The 18,681-nt window shown below is 48.1% G+C and overlaps 1 protein-coding gene across 1 annotated transcript in view; it reads right to left on the minus strand.

The window, feature by feature from the left end:
• Positions 1–13,452, minus strand: part of lrp8 (low density lipoprotein receptor-related protein 8, apolipoprotein e receptor) — a gene marked incomplete at its 3' end in the record, with an annotated part of 44,951 nt that extends 31,499 nt beyond the window's left edge. Inside the window, exons 1-2 of the mRNA XM_084472945.1 lie at positions 13,383–13,452; positions 12,234–12,359 (exon numbers count right to left, since the gene is read on the minus strand). Of these exons, the coding sequence (XP_084329071.1) occupies positions 12,234–12,359; positions 13,383–13,449 (193 nt within the window). The 5' untranslated portion in view covers positions 13,450–13,452. The remainder of the gene's footprint in view (positions 1–12,233; positions 12,360–13,382) is intronic.
• Positions 13,453–18,681: the final 5,229 nt, after the last annotated feature.

Raw genomic sequence — 18,681 nt, forward strand, 5'->3', positions numbered from 1 at the left:
AGAGCTAGAGAAATATAGATAGAGATAGAGAAATAGAGATAGATAGATATATATATATGAGAGAGAGAACGAGAGCGAATATGTGCGTGAGTGAGTGCGTGAAAGACTAACTAGTCCAGGTAAGCGGGGATAGGGTTAAACTGTAAAACTGACAACAGTGAAAGGTGCACAAGGAGATGGATCAATAGGTCGATAGATCAATAGATGGATCGATGGACGTTGTCCGCCCCGCCGGTCTATCCTAATGTTACGAGCAGATACGGGTGATCAGCAGGGAGGGGGATGAGGACGGACAGGGTGATAAAGACGTCTGAGGCGCGGTGCTAAATGAACAGAGACAGCCGGTTCCTCTCCTGAGAGCGCTGGAGCGGTGGTTGTGCTTTACGGGCGCTTCAGGGAATGATCGCAGCGGCAATAAACAGCACTCGCTGTTTATGAGCGTCTCGCCCGAAGAGAGACGGGGAAAGAAGAGAGGAGAGGAGATTGCAGATTTAATCAGCATAGGCGGGAGATCTGGGAAGGAGGCTGTAACGCAGGAACCCCAGCGGAAGTCAATGTGCATGGCATCAGGATCAGAGCATCGTGCTCATCCCCCTTCATTTAGTCTCGTTTCACTGAAGGCATCAATGCCTCCCGATACGTCTCTTGTTTCTAGAACAGAGATGTGCCGAAAGAAGAAGACAAAAGAAAAGGCCTATGAGAAAGCTCTATGTTGATCATAACAAGCCTATATATGATGTTGATTGTAACAAGCCTATATCTGACGTTGATCAGAAATTCAATGAAATAATAACACTAAATAATTATGCACCAGTTGCACCAATCATATTTATATATTGTATTTGTGTTTCTTACCGTCTCCCCTGTCCCTTATATCCCATTATTTATTTTAGTAGCCTACTGCCTCTTGTGTTATTTAATATTATTTATTTCATTATAATTACTTTACATTTCCAAATTGTAGCACGCTCAGTCGATCACGGAGCCCAGGGGTAATCTGTCCATTTAGTCGAGCTGAAAAAGGTTTTTTTTCAGAACAGCACAGGTCAACGAAAATATTACACACACTATGCAAAAGTGAGTGCTTTAGTCAGTCAAGTGTTCAACTCAACCCGATTTAGGATCATCTATAAATAAATACACCTGGAGTCAGCGTGAGCGTACCATTAATCATCGCCATACACTACAGTGAGGATGAATAACTCATGGAATGAAGGGAGATCTTTCCTTGGTTGAACGAGAAATTGTGGATGAATGCAAGAACAAAGTGGTCTTTAGGGCACGACGGATATTTGGCGGCATTCTTTGCGGTGCATTTGCTCACCAGAACATGCCAGAACATTTTCACAAAACTCACGAGGACACCTCAGAATCAGACCCACCGGCTGTAGAGTCGACGTCATCGGTTTGGACAATCGACCCAAACGCGAAAAAATTATTCTATTCCAGTGAAGGCTTGAAAGCCAGTAATGTCCGTGGTTCACATTCAACACCTACATGAACGACGCACCCTGCGACGCTTCCTACCGCTGCCAGACTTATTCAAGACTACAACCTCACACACTATTTGATCACACACTGAAGGTGTAGTATAAGGTATTCCTTATCTTAGAGCAGGCATTCTGGATTCTGTACGCTTTTTTTTTATATAACTGGAGGCTTCCTACCGATTGGTTGTACCCTGAGAGCGCATGTGCACACACACAGACACACACACACACACACACACACACAACCACACAACCACACAAAGAAAACCAAGAGAGCCTCACGACGACACACTGGAACTCAAAAAACACACGAAGACCAAATCAGAAAAGAGAGAGAAACAGCAAACGAGGAAAGAACAGAAAAAAACAAGGAGGAGAATCCTCGGATTCTGGAGACAACGCTTTGCTGGCACACGCACACCGAGTGGCAGAGACTCAAGCGCGCGCACAAAAGACTCAAGTTTAATTACAAGAACAGAAAGGAGAGAGACGCCATGACAGGACGGAGGGCCGCTCTCCCAGTAGCTCTGATGGCAGGGAGATACCGGGCATTGTGGAACAACCAGGCTGGCCAAACAGCTAATGGTCTGGCTGGGTCCACCGTGAAAACACAGCGCTGCAGTCCAACCTACTCAGCCCCCCCCTCCCCTAGCAGGCCGCCACAGGCTGACATGCCTGGGAGTGGAACCGAGGTGCAGGGAGAGAAAGAGGGAGGGAGAGTGTAGGAGGAGGAACGGGAGAACTAATGAATCTGTGAGAGAGTGACTCAGTGGCCATCGCTGTTGTTGTCGTCGTGTGTGCGCGTGCGTGTGCGTGTGTGTGTGTGTGTGTGTGCGCGTGCATGTGTGGGGCCGACGCATCCAACAGCAAATTCGGCCTAAATTGGGCCAATCGGTCCTGAAAGAGTTTTGCTCTCCGACGAGCGTTCAGGTTCCTCACTTGCTCTTGTCTGACGGCTTCACAACACCAGTGTACAGTACCGTGTTTTGGAAAGTAAAGACGGAGCTTCCATCCTGATTTTTACAAACCGAAACGGTCGCTGTGGCTTATTTTTCCGATTGGCCCAGAGGATTAAAAACACAAAGACGTCAAAGAAGAAATTCTGTGCCGTTAAGTGATTTGCATTCGATTGATAAAACCTGAAGTTCCTTTTGACGTAAAGATGTAAAGCCTGTATCCTCATTTACATAAGCGGTTTGCATGTAAATGAAAGCCTTGTTAAGGAATAAACATTGGCATCACTCCATAACTGACAACAAGGAAGACTTTTTCCAAGAATCTTCCACGATGTGCTCTCAGTCCATGAACGGGAATTCAAAGCAAAATGATCCCCAAAGTAAACACTTTTAAACGTGGTATGGTGGCTTCAGCCTTACATTTTGCAGTTTTTCTACAATGTGTTTGCTCTTCCTTTATTTTCTTTTATCTATTTCTTTTATTATTTCATTTTTATTGTATCACGAATAACAACGTTTTTATGTGAAGCACTTTGAGTCTGCCTCGTGTGTGAAAAGTGCTACATCAATAAAGTCGCCTTGCCTTACCTGCGTGAATTGCTTGTTGCTTGTTTTCTAAAGGTTTATAAAAGGTTCAGGGTCTTCCTGAAGCTTGACTCGTGTTATCTCCATCTCCTCAGGACGCTCCCTCCACCATCAGCCGCCCACCGGCCGGTTCCAGCCCAGAGGAACGGCAAACCGTTAAACCGTTTGGTCACGGCCTCAGCCGGCGCCCGGCATGTACATGGAAGTGTTTGGGTAAAGATGCGGAATAAGATGCAGCTTATCCTACGGAGCGTTTAATTTGTGGTATTTTGAAACGTACTACCCTGTTATACCACTGCAGCTTATGAAAAGGCGACTTTATTTTTGAAAAATACATCTATACTAATGGTACGGACACGTGTGCCTGAACTGCTGAGCCACAGCACTGAATTGCTACGCTCTGTGTCCTATATGATTCTGACAAAGTGCAAGAGGCATGCTTTGCCACTGCATCACCTCAAGCAATAACACACACAAACGCACACTGACATATACAGACCGGGGGACAAGTCACACGTTCACCTCAGCGAGGCAGCACCCGTCAGCCTCCTCATGAGGAGCGTATGTGCGCGCGTGTCTGCGCGTGTAAAAAGGCCCTGCACTTGCCCTGCCACAGGCCGGCTCGTAGCAGGTGGTAGCAGGTCACACATGGGGCAGAAGAACGCTGCTTACTGGCGGCCCGAACCGTCGCACCGGCTATCAGCTTTGAGTGTTACTTTAGTGTATTTTATTCAGCCTGGTCTAAATAAAATACACTCACAACACATTCTTTCTCAGATGGCTTCCAACAGTCGGCCAAAGCGGCAGCGCGATGCCCAAGTTAACACTGAATCTAAACCAGGAACTGGACATGTGGGAGAGTGTGAGTCGAGGCAGATGGAGGCAGAAGGTACCAAGAGGACAAATGGGACACCTTCTTCAGTTTGGTTTCCACGCCAACGGTGGCTGCCCAGCATCCGTAACGGAGTGGGAGGGGAGGTGGACAATATGGTGGTGGTGCTGGTGGCGGTGGTGGCGGTGGCGGTGCTGGTGGCAGTGGTGGTGGTGATGGTGGCGGTGACGGCGGTGGCGGTGGTGGCGGTGGGGGTGGTGGTGATGGTGGTGGCGGGGTGGTGGTGGTGGTGGTAGCGGTGGTAGTGGCGATGGTGGCGGTGACGGCGGTGGTGGGGGTGGCAGTGGTGGTGGTGGTGGCAGTGGTGGTGGTGGCGGGGGTGGGGGTGATGGTGGTGATGGTGGTGGTGGTGGGGGCGGGGGTGGTGGATCCAAGTAGACTCGGTTAGCGGTGACAGCCGCAAGGTCCGTCAGTGGGCTCAATGGTATTTAGAGCCATCAAAACGTTCTTTTATTGAACGTAACCCATGGAGATTGATATGGTTTTATTATCAAGGAGAGCCCATTTGAAATAATCAATAGCAACCTTATCTCTCACCACATAACTGAAATATACGGCCTTGTTGCCCAGATAACAGGCTAATCCGTCATCAGGAATTGCGTCTTTGTGACGTTTAAGCCCGTGAGCAGCGGGCCGCGGCCGCGGACATTAAGGTCAGGAGGAGGCTTCCTCGGGACCGCCTCTGCCCCTCGCTGACGGGACTGGAGCAGAGCTGCTGGGCGTGTGAATCACTACTGCTCAGGCTCACAGGACAAACACGTTGGTCAAATAAAACATTCTCAAATCAGACTGCAGAGTAACTGCCCAAGGCGAAAACAACAAACAATTTCATCCAAATGCAGCATACATCGTTTTTGTTTTTTGTTGTGTCTCTGTCTCTGACTTCTTATTCCTCTGATTCCTCTGATTCCTCAGAGTCTTCCCCCCCTGCCGTCCTCATTACACTGCCTTCCTCTCTCCTCCATCCATCACCATGCTAATGACAAACGGTCGCTGAGTGAATCGGGGTCACAACAGGCAACAACGCTTCGCAAGTCTCGCCTTCCAGTGCCGCAAGCAACAGATACATTCATTAAATAAAGATATCCAGAAATCTGTTGCGCCCTCATAATCCTCCTACACGCTAACACACACTCATGCACATCGCTGTTCCAATGCCCCGTAGCCCTGCCATGGCCAGACACCCCCGATTCTAGAGGCCCACGACACACCAACACCTCCGCGCTCTCCTCATCCTCAGGTTCACCTGAGGAAGGTCTGCAAACACACACACCTGCCCCCCCCCCCCCCCCCCTTCACACAGAAGGCATAATGAGGAGGTGCTGCACACACCCACGGCCACTCTCAGCTGAGAGAGGGGGACACACACACACACACACACACACACACACACACAGACAACTAAGGTAAGCGGAGATGGGGTTGAACGGTAAACTGTACAACTGACAACAATGAAAAGGTGCACAACACCAATCACCATCAACTTGAAACCTTTTATACAAACAATGAGGAGTAGAAATGGAATGAGGAATGAGGAATTGAGGAATGAGGATCACACAGCATTGGAGAGATGCAGCTAACAATCAACTCTGCCATCAATCAGCCTATCTAAAATAAATAGCCAATCGGGTTTAAATGTTGGCTATATATGTATATAGTAAATGTATATAGTCTATATATTAGCAAATGGCCATACTAAGATACTATGGCACAAAGTAGACAGAGAGTAGCAGGACTACAGGCAAGAAGTCAACAGGCTATTGACCGGTCAATAAGTTACATCCGTAAACTCTGGTGGCTGTGGCTCTTATCATTGATGTGCTTAGTGAGGGGACACATCCGTGGCTGTCTCCACGGTGATCCACAATCGATTTTTAGATCATGTCTGCACAACCGAGGCTGTACGAGCCCCCTGCACCAATCACGGGCAAGGAGGGCAAACAGAGCAAGACAAGCCCGTCTCTGTGCTCTCTCATGCGCTGCGTCCCACTATCCATCGCCAACCGGCTCAGTCAACCTCTTCAAAACGCTGTGTGCTGTTCGTACAAAAGGCCATCAGGGAGAGAGATAGAGAGTGAAAGATGGGAGTGAGAGAAAGAAAGTTATCAATGTGATCAAACTTAATCGTGTATGTTGGGACTGTTTTGAGGGCATCGCTGTTTCCTCCTCCACAAGCCTCAGCCTAACCTTTAAGGGCTGATTATGGTCCCTCGTTCACGCAACGCAAGGGGGGTGACGGACCCCCTTACGTCCTTGCGGACCCTCCTTGCGTCCACCGCCAGGGACCTGAAAGTGCGCCTCCCAAAAATCGTAACCTTCCGTCGAGGCGACGCGGCCGCAAAGGCTGTGATTGGTCCGCTCACTAGAACCCGACGCGGAACCATGAAGGTTCACGACTGCGTCAAAGCGTCTGCGTTGGTCGTTGCGTTGCGTGAACGTGGGACCATAATCAGCCCTTCAGCCTCTAGACCTTAATCGATGTACATGTAGACGCTCGTATGTGTAAACACAATACAGAGGAGAACAAACAAAAACCATACCGTAAAATCCAGACGGTTTGAACATAAAACCGGTGTATAAATGTACCAGTTTTAACATAAAACATGCCTACTCCTACGCCAGTCAGAAAGATGCATGTGCACAAAGGCACTTATAAAAAGATGGCCACACACACACCTCTTGTATAATAACAACCTCAGCTCTTTATGGATTTTGCGGAAAACTAAAGGAAACATGAGAGCAGGCACACGATTCAGGATTTATTTGCCCAAGGTCTCTGCGTCCTACTACGAACACACACACACACACACACACACACACACACACACACACACACACACACACATATACACACACACACACACACACACACAGAAGCAGCTCAAGCCTTGTATTTCAGCAGATATCACGCACCATGCAGAACTTAAGTGTATACACAGTATCTACTATATAATAATGTACTTGAATATGCGTTTAGGTACTCTTCTTTGCCATGGATGGGGCCTGCTTACCTACCACGCCACTTGCATATAAACGTGCAATAGACCGAATGCATTAAATCCCATCACTTCCTCTACAATGTCCTCCATGAACAACATTGCTCTACCACTTACACAATAAGAGAAGGACTCGTAGTGATGAAGAGGTCAATGCACTCCAGGTAACGCACCCAGCTCGGAGAGAAGGCACACAAAGACATCAGTGCCTGCGGGGACCTTGTTTGGAGGCTGGCACCTGACGGCCATTGAAGCGTTGATTAGCATGGCCGTCTCTATGCTGTGCATGAAGCTGAGCTGGTGAAGTACGGACTTGGGACACTCACACCTTCTCTGTACAGTCCCGTACACTTTGATGGGGGAAAAGTGGGTTGGTGAATTTCCATGAACTCTTACCAATTGGATTCATTGCAAATGAGGTCTGGGCCCTTTTCCTACAGGAAGAGAGTGTGTCATATTTAATAGTCATGAGTTTTAGAAGAATGGAGAAGTGAATGAATCAAGCGGAGCTGTGTGCCGTCTTTGTTAGAATAAGGGACCCACAACACACTCCAGTCTCTCTCTTACGGGTAAAGTCTGCTGGGAGAACAAACAGAAAAAAAATTGCAAGCTTTTTTCCAGTTGATTAATTTCAATGCGCTGTGCGGTAGAGTCGGGGATTAAACACGCCTCTGGTACGAAGACGAGAGCGCTCTCTACGCTGGAGCTTTGGAGCCAGCGGCCTCTGCACCTCAAAGCAGGGCATGCTGCGCTGAGAAAGCCACAAGAGCCTTTTGACACCGCTGGTGAGCAGCTGACGTGTCCTCACCTTCCTCACCTCTGATCAATACCGTCCTGGTACCAGAGTCACTTTAACCACTTACCTTTTTACAGAAGAACCTTCCCCCGCGGGGACATTAAGCCGGGTTAAATGTCCTTCAAGTTCAGGCACTGATCTCCACCCATTATAAGTGCTTTATTGAATGTTATAAAATATGAACCCAGCTCTGTGTTTTTAGAGGTGGTTGGAACAGAGGCTTGTGTCTGCCACTAATAACCTTTAGCATCACCGGGTGAACACTGCTGCTCTGATCGCTCACATCACTGAAAATAAAACACTGTATTGTTTAATAATACAGTGTGTAATAATTTAATTATTAAATATACATGCGTTCCTATTCATATTGAATTGACGTAATTGTTCCTTTAAATAAATAAACATGCACTTTGCAAAACCAATGTAACGTGCTAAATGAATAAATGCATATTATGTAAATCATAACTGGCACAGGGGACGGTGATTATTTATTATTTATTAATTCATTATTACATTGCAAAGTGGCAGGGGCCCTGGGTTGCCTAATATTTATCGGCCCCTAAAATCCAGTATCGGTCGGGCTCTAGCAAATGTTCACGGTGTTTTTTCTCCGTCGTGGTAGCATTTGCATCGAGCTCACGTCCCCGTGACAGAGGAAGTGTTGGCGCTGTCCTCTCAGGGCGAGCCGGGAGCACGGCAGTGGAAGGACGTGTGATGAGTGGAACTCATGAGTAATGAAGCGTCCCACCGCTACAGCTGGGCTCTGGCAGATGCTAATTCCCGGCCCACTAGCCTCCTTAGCAATTTGGCTTCTTATTTAAGTACAGCCAGTCCAATGCCAAAAGGGAAAAACCTGGCAGGCGAGCGGGGCTTGTCCACTGCCAGCATGCCATCGCAAAATCATTTGACAGAAGCAAAGGGTGAGGCAGGGCTGACCCAATAAGCAATGTGCTTGTGGTTTTATTAGATGTATTACAATAAAAATCATACTTAAACCTTTATCCATTGTTTTCAGTGTCCGAAATGCAACACACACACACACACACACACACACACACACACACACTTCGATGTGAATTTAGCTGCCACAAACTAGCTGGGCCCTGAGTCCTGGTGGAAGGGGCAGAGAGGTGGCTGTCATGAGGAGAGAACGATCGAGTGAATCAATCATTCACTTCTTTCAGGTAAATCAAAACAAACAGCAGCAGCTTCAGCACCGGCAGTGGAAGATCAGACACAATCGCCTCTACACAGAGAAAAAGTGCATCTAAGCAGAAATGACTAGCATTTTAGCGCTATCAAATGTATGTCGGATACATTGATCTTGTTATTTGACGCGATCACAGTTCACGGTGCTTTAATTGCTTCGATTGTAATCCCAGGCTCTGCTGAATCGGATGCGTTTCATTGCTGCCGTCAGCGTCGTCGCCATCGACTCACAGCTCTTATTCGCTCCACTGGGAGAATCACAAACAAACTCTTGCAGCGGCAGGTGCTTCGTCATTTATGAGTGAAGTGGTCAGTCGTGAGTTGGCGCCAGTGTTCGCCACGGAGAATGGACTGCTGGAGGGGGGACTGTGTCGTATGGACGCATAACGTCCGGTGTCTGTGGGGCAGCGTCATTATGTGGATTATGATGGCAGCGTTTCCCAGGACATTAAAAGGTGACGCACGCACGCACGCACGCATGCACGCACGCACACACACACACACACACACACACAATCCTTGTTAGTTCCTCCTCTTGTATTTGCAGTGAATGCTGTGCTAGCGGCAGTTCTTACTGTGGTCATGGTGCTGTGTGTTGGACAGGAGCCAGTGGGGAGTATCCGGGGGGGGGGGGGGGGGGGGGGGGGGGTGGCGGGTTACTATAGGCCATCCTCCGTGCAGAGAAAGTGACCCAAAGGACGGCTGAACTGAAGGTGGAGGAAGTGAGGTGTGGAGGGCGGACGATGACAGTGAAAAGATAAAGAGATGAGACCGAGAGAGAAGAGACCATATCTTTACTACGAGGCAGACACTGAACTGCCTTCCACCCATCGCCCACAGCCAATCAACACATAGCAACGGCATCTGGGATAAGATTTACCCAGAGCTGGGTTTTCTGTGTATCAGTAATGAGTAATGAGTGAATGAATGAATGAATGAATCAGTAATGAGTGCTGTGTGTGGATGAGTGGAGAGTGTGGTGGATGTGCACAGCAAAGCTAACCCAAAGACCTAAACAAACCATACGTCAAGGGAGAGAGAGCAAGTGGCTGACTCCTACAGCGTATATAGCTGAGGTGCTCCGTCAGCATCGGTGTAAAGGGCTGATTAGGGTCCCACGTTCACGCAAAGCAAGAGGGTCACGGACCCGTTACGTCCCCTCCTTGCGTCCACCGCCAGGGCCTGACGTGCGCCTCCCAAAAGTTGTAACCTTCTGTCGAGGCGACGCAGCCGCAAGGGCTGTGATTGGTCCGCTCACTAAAACCCGACGCAGGACCATAAAGGTTCACGACTGCGTGGAAGTGTCTGCGTGGTCGTTGCGTTGCGTGAACGTGGAACCATAATCAGCCCTTGAGCCATTACACTGATCACCTCCTGGGAGCCTGGCAATCAGGGGACTGTCACACCTGCTATCTGTACTTTCCTTGAGAATTTATTTTTCAGGCAACTTTATACTCCCTTAATTTAAACACGCATCTCTTCTTTCTACCTATTATATTTTCAAAACAGGCTTGTTGCTTTAGTCTTGAAGCATTTCAGGGGAATTACAGATAATTTCTTCTTTTGCATCATCGCTCTCTCTCTCAACATCAAGAGCGACTCTCAGCCTAAATAGACAAGACAACGACACGTTGAAAACAGGATGCCTTTGCGTGTCTATCGGATACAACCATTAACATGATGTGTTTACACGTCAAAGATGGCGACTGAGGCAATATCAACACAAGACTGGAAAGCAGAAAGAAGTTGGAACGCAAAACACAGGCCAGAAGAGACACGTCAGAAGCAGCCACACCAGGTTTGGCGCCAGATAGAAACCAACGTGTTGCCTGGTGCCAGCCCAAACAGATTTTGGTAATCCTGTAGAGATGAGGGAATTTCTAACAAGAGTTTAAGGCTTCATTAGACCAGAAGTGGGTTCTCCTTTTGACCATAATGTGGAAAGGCAAGGAATTCAAAAAGCACCAACTGCATCCACTGACACACACATCCTTTAAAAATGTGTTTACGACAAACCCGTCAGTAGAGGTGTGTGTGTGTGTGTGTGTGTGTGTGTGTGTGTGTGTGTGTGTGTGTGTGTGTGTGTTTGTGTCCGCAGGGGACCATAATGTGTTTTTGTAAGGTTCATCAGTTTACCTTACCGTAGGTGTCCCTATGTGTGTGTGTGTGTCTGTGTGTGTGCGCACTTCTGTGCATTGAACCAGACGTATTAAAGACACCACCAGCATCCAGACACAGACAGTAGGGCGTGGAATGTGTTGCGGTTTCTCTGTTTTGTGAAGCTTTATGTAATATGAGCAGCGTGATGGTGCTGGAGGGACAGCGAACGGAAGTGGAAGACACTAACATAACGGCAGCTTCCCACCCGTCTAATCAGCGGAGAGATACTGCACAGCACACATCTGCTGTTAAAAAAAACACCAACATGTGGGCGCCCCGGTGGCTCAGCCGGTAGAGCGCGCACCGTTAAGGCTCAGAAGGATTAGATTCCTGCCCGTGGTCCTTTGCTGCATATCCATATGCAGCAAAGTGTATCTCACTCTATCATAGAGCATAAAAATGCAAAAATAAAAACACCAACATAATAATACTTGCAGCCTCGCACACCAAACAAGTTCCCGGAAGGCAGAGCTCATTAAAATATACCCCGCGAGTATTGCCACTAAATACACATAACTACCAATAAGGGTAGCGCCCCCAGACGACCCGGCCCCAAGGGGGAGGAGACTAGAGTGTCATTGGATAACCCATTACTAATGGACCAATCAATGCCTAATGTAGCCGTTCAAGCAATTAGCACTGGGACGAATTCAGACGCAATCCTTGCGCGGTGATTTCCTTTACATGAATGCACAAAATTGATTCAAAGCAATTAGAGACGCTATCTGCCTGTGGCCTTTCACGCTCTGAGGGATTCAACTCCTTACAACAATGTTCATAAACAATACAACGATCAACATATCCATCTGAACTACATTCCCGATAAAGATAACACACGCACGATTATGTTCGAAATATAATCCCGGTATTAGCAGGGTTATAGACTATTATACGAAAATAATCTCCAACGAACATTGACAACATTAACAACTCTTATGACAGACTGGTGACTTCTGGCGATGCGACACACGCGTCTCTGGCGGGAGGGAGGAGGGAGGTGGGGGTAGAGATGAGGGGCTTCAGATGATGCTGAGCCGTGATGTACAGAAGGAATTAGGGACGTTCTTTACGACGTGGGACAAACTCTGTGATCCCATGACCCATGAGTAAAAGACAATTCTCCCGGTGCTCCGGCGGGGTCCTACTCACGGCAGCTCTCCTCGTCGCTGTTGTCCGAGCAGTCGTCGTCATCATCGCACCTCCAGAGGGTCGGGACGCATCTCCCGTTGTGACACCGGAACTGGCCCGCCTCACACTGAGACTCCTTATGCGAACCTGGATTCGGGGGGGGGAAAAAATGCATTCGTAAGCAAAATGTCAACAGAAACGGTCCAGTATAGGCCTACTACAGCCGAGAACGAGGTTCAGACAACACGCGTGTCGATATCATGTTTCATGTATAACACATATCATCATCTATTGTTTATTCCACCGGTCGCGGGAGCACAGAGCCGAGGGGTCACGACGCGCTGTGTGAGGTCACACACGGCAATCAACGGACCAATTAACAATGCATAAACATTTGGCTTGTGGTTGTAGCGGCTCTTCATTTCTTATGCAGGATCTGAACCCGCCACCTGCTGTTTACTCTGCTCCTCAGGGGGGAGGGGGGGGGGATGAGGCGTTCTGGCACGGGGAGAACTCCCTCATCAACACAATATCAAACAAAGAGGGCATGTTGACACCCAGCAGTCTGGTACCACTGCTCCTCTTACTGGGATACTCCCAGTCCACCGTGTGATACCACCACGGCTCCTCACATACTGGGATCCTCCCAGTCAGTCCACCGTGTGGTTCCACGGCTCCTCACATACTGGGATCCTCCCAGTCAGTCCGCCGTGTGGTACCACCACAGCTCCTCATACTGGGATCACACCTGCCCACCGTGTGGTTCTACGGCTCCTCTCATACTGGGACCCTACCAGTTCACTGTGTGATACCACCACGGCTCCTCACACTGGGATCCTACCACGGCACCTCATACTGGGATCCATACCAGCCCACTCTGTGGTACCACCACCGCGGCTGCTCATACTGGGATCCTCCCAGTACTGGGGTACTCCTCATACTGGGATCCTCCCAGTATGAGACTCCTCTCATGTTGATTCCTGTCACCGTTATGGCGATAGAAAACCCGACAACGTGCCAAACCAGGTGGAATCTGAAAACTGCAAGTGACAGCAGAATTCCGATTCGCGTGAACCGAAATCTCTCCTAACAACCCGGTTTGTGCCTCTCAACACACCGGGGTGCTTCTCATTGTCATGCCAGGTCCCCCTCGGTGTGTCCGGTTCTTACCGTCAGCGGCATGGAGCTCCATCACTAACAGATGTAACAGCACCAGCTTCCCCACGTCCGTCCTCATCGTTAAATCCAAAACCAGCTTATCGCTGGATTCATCCGAAAAAACAAAACAAACGGAAGGTATCCCTGACAGCGAGAGCCGTCCGTCTCGATGCGCGTGTGATCCTCTCCTCTGCGCTCTGCCTCGGCGGCGTCTGAACCAGTGACGCCTGTGGGCGGGTTGCAGCCTGGCGGGGGTTTAGTTCGTAGTGGAACCAGTAGAGGTTCATATCAGCAGCTACAGCTGTCGTGTGGGAACTTGCACCTTTAAATTATCATATGGCGTCAAGGGACAAGACAATATCTAAAGGAGTGCTTATGTGAGGATACATATTTCCGCTGGTATTTAATCTTAACACAGGCATACCAAAGTGCATGAGAGCCAACACATCCTGGCATTGGCAAAGTAAGGCCACATATCAGATCCAGAGAGGTGTAAACATATTTCCGTTTGTGCGTTGGTTAATGTTGGTTAGGGTTATGACATGTCTCGCTCTTCCTTGGTATATATGATAGAGGAGCGATACAACCACCTCTCAGTCTCTAATACATGCCTGACATATGGAAATATGGTTGCCATGGTATCCACACAGTTTTTTAACCAAAGGGTGATGAGCAGTAAATCAGGTCATGGTGCAAATATTATCGGCACGTATCGAGTCGTGTACATTCTGCTAACCCAGTTTCCATTGGTTTCAATGACTCTTCCTTATTAAATGCCCATGTGTACAGATAACAACATACAGAATAGAATAGAATCCTTTCATTTGTCATTGCACAACAAAATTGTATCAGCATCCAAGTATACACACACAACATAAAAATAAATAGGCCTACACACAACATAAATATAGTAAAAAAAATAGTAGTACAAGGCAGTAGTGTAATGTACGCATAAATAAATAATAAATAGATGGTACAGTTTTTTACAATTACTGCACATTGGCCTGACATAGGCCTGCCCTGATACATGTTTGACAAGTGGTAAATGATATATAAAACATTGATATTGTTTTACAAAATCCATTAGCTGGTTGAATTAATTGCACAATGCTGTCGGTTCACCTGTAGTCTGTCTGCAAGATGCCTCTGTCTGGCTACAGGATCGTCTCCGCTCTCACATTATGAACCTGCACGCCACTAACAGAACCTAACCGGCCACTAACAGAACCTAACCAGCCACTAACAGAACTTAACCAACCATTAACATAACTTAACCAGCCATTAACAGAACTTAACCAGTCATTAACAGAACTTAACCAGCCATTAACTGAACTTAACCAGCCATTAACTGAACTTAACCAGCCATTAACCATTAGCCATTAGTCAATACTTCTATGAATCTTGGAGATACAACTTGGTTACTGAAAAACGTTTGATCAAATGAAGCATACCAGAGAATAGTACAAATATTTGTATTTAAAGTCCCGATCTGGTTTAAATTCTTCCATATTTCTGAAAAATGCTAACACCTTCCTGAAGAACGACTTCATTTACTTTACAGCGACGATAAGTGCTTGATTAACCCTAGACTGTATTGCACCTATTTATACAACACCCATAAGGTCACATGTCCATTCCTATTTCCAAGGGGCCCGCTGTGTCAGGCCTCTGTCCGGGAGTCAGAGCAGACACGAGTCTCCTCCACCCGTCCTCCAGCTGCCACGCCTCCATCAGTCACTACGTCCTCCACCTAAGCCTCTCCCTGCAGGAGGAGGAACCACCCCTGAGCTGGATGACTGAGCCCCACTGAGGGGCTTAAGCTCGCTGTATCTGATTAGCAGGGGGGGGGGGGGAGATTTAACTAATCACCGCCGTAAAGTGTTTTCGTCAGAATTCAGGACTCACCCTTTTCTTTTACAGTAATAGGTACCCCTGCATCAAGACTATAATCTCGTTAAGTCTGGGCCGGTGATGAGGCAGGCGTCAGGCAGGCGGGATTACCGCCCAATTGGATTAGTATCAGCCAGTCGGATCCTGCAATCGCGATGACATATGAAGGGCCCTTTTCCGAGGTAATAGTTCCCAATGGTGAATGTTGGGGCGGCACAATAGTGAGGGAATGAAAGTAAAAGTCTGTCGCTATAAAGGGCCAGGTGTCTTAGTGGAGTTATCCCCTACATCCCTCACTGAGCTTCTATTGGCCGAGGGGATTTGGACTGGAGCCACGCTGCCTACCTACCTGGGACTGGTTCCAGCGTCATATCTGGAGGCAAAGCGGAGATGAGCTCTAGAGATTCAGGCTGGCGAGGCGAGGCAACACAACAAATACATAAATCAATAGTCAAGCCGGTAGTCAAAGAGTCCCATTCAATACATGACATTGTGTGAGTTCCACGAGAAATAAATGCAGTTCATCTCCACTGTATCATAACGTACAACACCACCAAACACAGCTTCATCAGAAAAAGAGAGAAAAATCAATGTTTGTGTCCAGAGGAATCGTTTTTCAGGGGGAGCCTCATGCTGTTTCCGTAGGGAAACCCTGACGTTAAATCACCCCACAGCCGCTGAAGCGTACAGAACAACACCCAGAGAAAAATAAGGGTTTGATGTAGCTTCATACACGTGTTATTTACCAGGCTAGAAACTCAATATGAACTTAATTAAACGCTTGAGGCCCGCTAACGGATGATAGCTTTTAGAAAGGCTGGTGAAGTGTGGCCTGTAATCTCGCCTGAGCAGCTGAACAAGTGTTAGAGTGGTTAATGTAATAATATAAATACAGTGGTTCGGTTGGACCTTCGGGGCTGGGGGAGGAAATGACAGCTGGGCTGAAAAGGGGTGAGAGAGAGAGAGAGAGAGAGAGAGAGAGAGAGAGAGAGAGAGAGAGAGCGAGAGAGAGAGAGAGAGAGAGAGAGAGAGAGAGCGAGAGAGAGAGAGAGAGAGAGCGAGAGAGCGCAACCTGCTGATTAGGCGCGCTGTGTGGAAGTGAACCATACCACTATCCAAAGTGGAGTAGATGTGTGTCTGTGTGCCTGTGCCTGTGCGTGGGTGTGTGTAACGGAAAATGAATAAGACCTGAAGTGAGGATTTTCACAAAGATTGATATAGAGACTATTGTGCAGATGAATATGTCATGTATAAGCTGTGTGTGTGTGTGTGTGTGTGTGTGTGTGTGTGTGTGTGTGTGTGGATGGGTGTGCATGTGTGTGTGTGTGTGTGTGTGTGTGTGTGTACTTGTGTGCGTGTGTCCTTGCATGTGTACATTTGTGCATGTGTGCATGTGTACATGTGTCTGCGTGTGTGTGCATGCGTGTGCGTGCGTGCGTGCATCTACTGACCTATGATAGAGATGTGGAGGGCAAGATATTATTGTGGAGGACTACATCTCAGCTCAGCTGTAGGAGGGAACAGAGAGGAAGACATGGCCAAAGAAAAGAGGAGAAACAACCAGGAAATCAACAGAGGCCGTGAGACCAGCGACCGCAGAGAGAGAAAGACACAGAGACACCAGGCAGCAGCATTTGGTTTAGGGACGTCTCCACAGGGGGCGGCAGTACTCTTGTGATGTGCTGCTCACAGACCGCCTCTGGGGATTAAGCACTAAGCAGATACTGTATGTAGAAGGAAGGATTCAACAGAAGGTGAAGCACTGCTGGATCCCTCCTGTACTCAGTGAGACGCTCGGAGCCCGAACCCCACATGGCAGCACGGGGGGGGGGGGGGGCGGGGGGGTGGGGGGGGGAGGGGGGGGCCCGCCAGTCCACAAGAGGCCGTTCAAATAGGTCAAGTAAGGCTTTAGCAGGGCGGCCTTTGTCCCTCTGCCCCATGAATACCTTGAAAAGCAGCTGATCTGTGGGAACAGAACGTGGCACAGTGTGTACTCGTTCACCCAGGGTCAAACGCTGGCCTCCTTTTCTTAATTAATCTTTTTTGTGCAAACTCTGGGACGGATCTGTTAACAGAAGCCAGGACAGTTTTACTGTGACCAACTGTCTTGAACTGTACACACACACACACGCACACACACAGACACACACACACACACACACGCACACAACATAAACTTTAAAAAAAAAAACTGCTTACCTTCAGTTCAATCAGTCTCAACCCAATGTACCCCTAGAGCTACAGAGAGGTATCCCCTACTCCACTGGCCGGAAGTAACCCGGCCTGTATCTTTGCGTGTCTATATTCAGCCAGGGTTTCCTGTCCTGTTACTGTATGTATGTTATGATGGATTTGTGTTGAAGTGTGTATGCATCCATGTGGAAGAGTGTATTAGTGTGGCAGTGTATGGGGGTGTAAACGTGTGTGTGTATGTGTGTATGTGTGTGTGTGTGTGTGTGTGTGTGTGTGTGTGTGTGTGTGTTGGATGAAGTCCACCATTAGTTCCACAACAATGAAGACACGACACAGCGGACATAAACAGATGTGGACCGAGGCTGCACCAGATAACTCTGTCGGCAGCAGGGCCCTCCGTCCCCCAGAGGTCCAATCAGAACGCTCCGTTGCATCGTGTTTGGTTTAGTGTCAGCTCACCGTTGTCACACAATGTCACATTTCGCAAAATGTACTTTTTTTTTTACATTGAAAAACTTTGTAATGTACATAAAAGTGATGACATCTTTTATCAGCGAAGGTGGTTCAAAGGTATGTATATTTATGTATCTCATTTGTGCCGAATAAATTGACTACTCCACAATAAACAAACGTTAATCAGAAAAATCCAAACAATCAGATCCGCTATGCTAATTATAACAATAAAGAAGTAAATCAAGACTTCCTCACTATTGTCTCCCTGAGCCTCAAGGTCCACAGACAATACCATTTTCAGTCGGTGTTAGCAAGACTTTTAATACAAGCTTTCTCTGTTAAAGAAAATGACATTGATACCGACCGACCCACAGAACCCACCCTGACACACACACACACACACACACACACACACACACACACACACACACACACACACACACACACACACACACAGTCCTCTGATTGGTGGACCATGCAACCTTCTACTGAAACCTGTCCATGGGTGGTGTACAGTAGTGGCACTAATCCCCGCGGAACGGCAATCTTCACCTGACCCATATCCCCCATGATGCACTGCGGTGCATGTGAAGCCAGGCTCACAGGTAGAGCCTGAGGATACGCTTTTAGTCAGGCAGGAAGTTAAGTGATGCTGACCACAGGGCGCCTGCGGACTTTTCTGAGCTGTAAGAAAGACCAGAGAGGTGATGGACAGCATCAGCAAAGCAGTGAAGGCGATGAGCCAGGGGGGGGGGGGGGGGGGTGAGAGGGGTGG

The sequence above is a fragment of the Micromesistius poutassou genome (genome assembly GCF_964030765.1).
Source record: "Micromesistius poutassou genome assembly, chromosome: 9".
NCBI lineage: Eukaryota > Metazoa > Chordata > Actinopteri > Gadiformes > Gadidae > Micromesistius > Micromesistius poutassou.